General features: G+C 34.1%; 1 protein-coding gene across 1 annotated transcript in view; it reads left to right on the top strand.

The window, feature by feature from the left end:
- The first annotated feature begins 1,424 nt into the window (after positions 1-1,424).
- Positions 1,425-6,000, top strand: part of LOC127845955 (aquaporin-4-like) — a 170,391-nt gene continuing 165,815 nt past the window's right edge. The window contains exons 1-2 of the mRNA XM_052377133.1: positions 1,425-1,730; positions 2,585-2,665. Of these exons, the coding sequence (XP_052233093.1) occupies positions 1,425-1,730; positions 2,585-2,665 (387 nt within the window). The remainder of the gene's footprint in view (positions 1,731-2,584; positions 2,666-6,000) is intronic.

Genomic DNA, 6,000 nt, shown 5'->3' with positions numbered 1-6,000 from the left:
ACTAGTGTTTACCAAAATACAAGGGACTATTAATCTGACTTTCAATGTCGACCTATTATTTAAATACCAAGAGAAAATCTACAGCTCGGTCGATAAGGTAAAACGCAACATTAATCAATTGATGCTAGATTGTCAATTGCAGAGGTGAATTACTATTAAGCGGATGCGTTGGTCAATAATTTAGCGCTACTAGTAGAGCTTTACAAAAACAACCGCGTGGTCAAAATTGTGATACGCCGTTTACAAATCCGGTTCTTTTATTTGTTTTAATTGAAAAAAAGTGCACATGATTTTATGTATTTCTACGCATCTTTGAATAAACTATTAGTATTTTAAAGCCTTTATGCGTTGGCTTTATCACCTGGAACTGTCTTTTTTCGTTACTTCTAATTGTATTTCAGATTGTTTTTTATATTTAAACTTTTTCCTTCTATATTACAACTTTCCTTCTTTTGTTTTTATTGCCTTATTGTATGTTTACTCAAAAATGACTACTGCCCTTTAAACCGTAAAGTTACAATCCTGCAAAAACTATGTTCGGAGAAGAACTATACAATACTTCGTCTTTCGTTCTTATCCATTTTCAGAACAAGTAAATCAGTTGTAATTTTGTATGTATACGTTGTATGTTTTTCTTGAAATAAAATATGTTTAAACTAAACTAACTGGAACTGCATAAAACTGTACGCAACCTCGTACATCCGTGCTCGAAGATATGTTACATACACACATATGAGTTTAAAGTTACTCTTCAAATCGTCAAATTGTTAACTTTGTATGTATCAAAGTTCATCATGGTTTGTTTAAGTGTGTTATATACTTAAGTATTCAAATCATATAAAAATATCACTCATTTTTTATGTGATTATTTCTATAATATGCAAACCTGACATATTTTCTGTAAAAACAAAAATGAATTAAATGTATATATGTATTTGCTTAACTAAGTTGCATTTCAACACTACACAAGACCCGTTTACATAAACATCTATGTATAACAGATTTAAGTGAATTTTGCTAGTTTGTAAGTAATGCATCGATTATGACGGATGCGTACGTAACATACTGTCAATATTATCCTACCGTTCTCTCTGTTTTGCATCGTTGTTTTTTGTTTCAGCACGACAACAAAATGGTAGGATATACAACCCATAAACCGTAACGAGCGGGAAACAATGTCAATAAAAACTAGACTCAAAGCTCTTAAAGAGGAACTGGTGACCTTTTCGTTTTGGAAATCGGTTCGCTGCGAGTTCTTGGTAACATTGATCTACGTTTTCATAGGATGTGGCTCGCTGACACACATTCGCCATCCATCGAATGATACGTTTCTGAAGGTGGCCTTGACCTTTGGTCTTGACGAGGCCACGTTGATGCATTGCGTGGGTCATATCAGTGGCGCCCATATGAATCCTGCGATCACAATGGCTTTGCTCGCCACGGGAAAATTCGGAGTTGCAAGGACGGTGTGCTATATCCTTGCTCAAGGCCTTGGGGCAATAGCTGGTGCAGGAATATTGTACGGTGCCACACCTAATAAGTACCATGGTGGTTTAGGTGTGACGTTTATTAAAGATGACGTGAAGCCGGCACAGGCTTTTGCTGTGGAGTTCATGGTGACGTTTGTTCTAGTATTCACATTTTTCGCTAATTTGGAACCTAAACGTGTTGACATGGGCTCTAGGTCACTTTCGGTCGGCTTGTCGGTGGTTTTGGGACATTTATTTGCGGTATGTATAACATAACAAAGTATTTTTATTAGTTTCTTTATTTTCGTCATTATTTCAAGCGATTTGCTAGTGTTGTCTGCATAATAACAACGTTTATAACAAAAATACAATACAATCCTTGTCTTCAACGACGTCTTAATTATACCTTATACGTGATGACAATATCGAATAAATATGTTCTATTTTTATTAACAGATCTGTTACATAATTGTCAGATGCGATGATACCAATGTTACAACCATGATTTGTCGATTACTTCTAAAGCTCGTATACAACAGGCGCCCATTCCAGAAAAGTGTAATTTTTTCTTACTGCTTGCTTTTATTGCCAGTCACAAACCATAGCCCTCTTCCATTCCCTTGTGCAAACAAATAGTGTTGATGCTCCGTAATCTGTAATTGAACGTCTCGGGCTAGTATTGACGAATCATCGTGTTTACGAAATTAACTATAGCTATTCTGTCATATTTTCTCATTTGAAATGGTTGGAAGGTTCGGGTTGTCTTAGCTATCATTGTATCAATATTTCATCTTTCGTTTCCTCCCGCAGAGCAAAGGCTTTCACAAAAGAGTTTCCATGGCATTGTGATGAATTTCATTATATTGCTACAACACTGCACGTTTTTATTAAAGAGTAAAATTGTAACCCTGGGCGTCGCTTTATTTAACGATTGGACATTTACATTCATTTAAACAAACCTATTAACTAATGCAAAAACGTTCTTGAATACAAAATATGTTAAAAAAGCACTTAATGTAGCATTTCCTTTCAGTTTATTTCTTTCAAACTAGAAATTAAAATGTTCATACTTTTTCAATTGATTTAACTTTTATAATTCATGCTCGCATTTTCAGTTCGACTATACGGGATGTGGAATGAATCCAGCACGCTCGTTCGGTCCCGCAGTAATAACGAAACAATGGAAGGATCATTGGGTAAGTATGAATAATGAAAGCTCCGATTAATTATCATTATGATTATGTCGACAACGACGGTAACGACATAATGATGATAATTATTACCATGTTTTTGCTTATCATTTTAATGATCCCATAAACGAGGAACCAAAAATCCACATTTGCACAATATAAACATACATTGATAATATTCAGTCTCACTTTGCTCTACTTAAATCGAAAATTCTTCAGTAATATAAGCAAACAAATATTTTTTTTCTCTGAAGGTGTTTTGGGTGGGACCCTTGATCGGAGGTATATTTGGTGGCTTCACCTACGAGTACACTCAATGTTCATCGGAGGACATTCAGCGGTTTCGGAGCTCCTTTCGACGTCAGAAGTCCCAGGCGTATGGCGAGCCCGGTCAGGACCAGCGTTGTGACAGCCCGCTCACGACGGAATTTTCATTCACCCCTCAAACCGCATCGAATGAAAATCTCAGACTGTGATTAAGTAATAGTATTATCTATTTTTGTATCAAATCCGGTGTAAAATGTATTCACAAGTAAATTTACTTTGGAAGAGTATATGCAGTAAAACTATTCCTCAATACGATTATGATGTATATGCAAATTGTGTAAAAAACCTTTTAAAACAAGCTCTAAAATTATGTTGACATTATATCTGTCTTTTTATTATATTTTGTTGAATTGGTATGATACATGGGTGTCATGTATTCCGTGTGTGTACTATTCATGTTTCTCGCTACGCAAGGTATATTGTAAAATAAAACTTGTTTTAACCATGACTGTTTTTTTCAGATTTTTAATTGAAAAATTTCATGCATTTCAAATTAGGAAGTACTTATCGCATTCAGTTTTGAATAGTTTTACAAAGCTTAATGGAAAATATCGAACATTAAACAACACGTATTGGTAGATTCGTAATTACAACACAACGTTTCGAGAAAATAACAGCACAAACACCAACATATAGTGCCAAAGAGCACAGTGACCACATTGCATTTCTTCACAACTACGTGTTTCTTTTTATTGACAACAATCTTCGTATTAATCTGCGATCAGTTTGCCTTCACCAGGGACTTCGAGAACGTACTATTTCCTTGACGTTCCGGCAGTAATGCGAGGCTTTACTGCATCATTAAACACAATTACAGTCTTTGGAATCTTGTTGCTAGAAGTAACGTTATTAGCGATGACGTTCAGGGAACATACGTGTCGCTGTTTCACATAACTGGAAAAGTATATGCGACGTGCAATTATTGGATTACCGCATCAGCAACATCAATTTATAATATGCAGCCATTGAGTTGTTTTAATAGTTTCTCATATTAATGTATTTTTAATGAAATCTTCAGCAACATTTGTACGTGTTAACATGTTAGAATGAACACGCTGATCGATCGATCGACTGATTCATTAGTGACATGATTGCTATGTTTCCTTGGCTTTCAAATTATTATTATTTTATTGAATCATTGCATTTTTTGCCGTGACTTGCGCACGAGTGTATGTTGCAATATAAATACTGCACGAATTCAGTAGAGTTCTACAACACATGAAACTAACTCTTCCAAATAAACGATTGTGTGTTTGTCCAGTTGCAAGCTGATGAGTGCCAATTCTTTAAGCCAAGCTAAATAGGGCATTATTTACAATAACATGATTTATGACCATAGGACCTTTGTTCATCAGGCAGGGAAGAAACGTTTCCACACATGCTAGGGAATTTCACTAATACCACAAAATTGGCGCATTGATCGGTGGATAGAGAATAACAAATGGAGAACAACATGCAGGGTTCTTGACGTTTATTTTCTTAAAAGCCAATTGTGATTTTAATTACCGGTAATGCTGCATAGTCGACTATGATTGCTTATGATTTTAAAAAGCTTGGTACGCATAGAACGCATAGTCAAGTCCATGCTTTTGTAATAAAAAAAGCATCGCCAGTCATTACTATTGTATGCAAGACTCGGTGTTGCTCATTACTTACAACGATATTTTAGCAAGAAAATACAGCTTTACTAATTTTTATTTCATTTATAATTGAATAATGTGCTTATGAGAGTATGTGTGTCATGTGTTGTGTTATACGAACACCCATATATTTATCAATTTATATTCGTCTGGTAGAGATTAATAAATAAAATGATGGACACATCTCAAATTGATGTGAATATTTTGTTGAAAATATTGAATTTATTGAATACAAACGCATTTGTAGCCAAGAATCAAAAGCACCACAACCTTGTTACACTGATTTACTTAATATACAAATGATACAACGAGTTTTTAATTCTTTTTCAATTATACACTCGCAGTAATTTGCAAGCTAGAAGAAGAGTCTTCATTTTATATTCATATTCCGTTGAAAATGCTAATTTCTCTTCTAAACATAAGATCAGCTCTATACAAATTATGTGCAATTGCTTTCTTTATGTCGTACGATTACATCGACTTAATCGCTTATGAACACATGCATATCAATTTTGCTTCAGTCCGATAGTGTCTTTAGAGACATTTCGTATGTTTATTGATTATTCTTAATTACTTTCTTAGTTGTGTTATTTTTGATCAGACATAATGGGAAAGTGTTTACGCAGAATACTACATTTAATACTCCGTAGAGTGTTGATATATCAGGAATGTTATTAATTATAAGTCAAATGTTCTTCTAATTTTTTTATATTGCACCATTCCCAATTTAATTTACATTTACACACATGGTTAACTATATAAAGCATAACGTTTGTCAAGTATTAACTAACTTCAGTTTGGGAAGTAAAAGTTTTCTTATTAATTTAATTGAATTGATCTCATAAAGTAAAATGTTACACGGGGTTTATTCATGTATTCACATTATTCTGCTTCTGCATGCATTAATGTATTGCTAAATATTCTGCATTCATGTCGTTCATAGGAAAATATCAGTTATTTACAACTCGTAATTTACTGTTTCAAACACTCACTGATCATTGTAAATTAACAATTACTTTTTTTTATTGAGACATGACGTTATAACCGCACAATTCGTAATTTGTAAATGTAAGGAATCGGTGGGAACAGTTATTAGAGATATTTATTGTTTAAATCACTCATGAATTGTCATCGGTTATGGATCGAAAACGACCAACACCATGTACATAAATCATACTACCTAATTATCTTTTAAGATAAACACAAATAATGTGTCGCCTTCGTTTCAGAATATATGTGCATATGGTCTGCTTATAAAATTTACCGCTAACACTCGTCGTCGTTGGTTACTTCTATTTGAAAGTCGCGCACTATGCGGAAGGCATATGTCGACAAGCTTTGACATCAATCAGTTAGTTCTGATGCTGTATTGTA

This window comes from Dreissena polymorpha, chromosome 9 (assembly GCF_020536995.1).
Source record: "Dreissena polymorpha isolate Duluth1 chromosome 9, UMN_Dpol_1.0, whole genome shotgun sequence".
Taxonomy (NCBI): domain Eukaryota; kingdom Metazoa; phylum Mollusca; class Bivalvia; order Myida; family Dreissenidae; genus Dreissena; species Dreissena polymorpha.
Note: the sequence above shows the minus strand (reverse complement) of the source record. Positions and strands in the feature narration are given on the sequence as shown.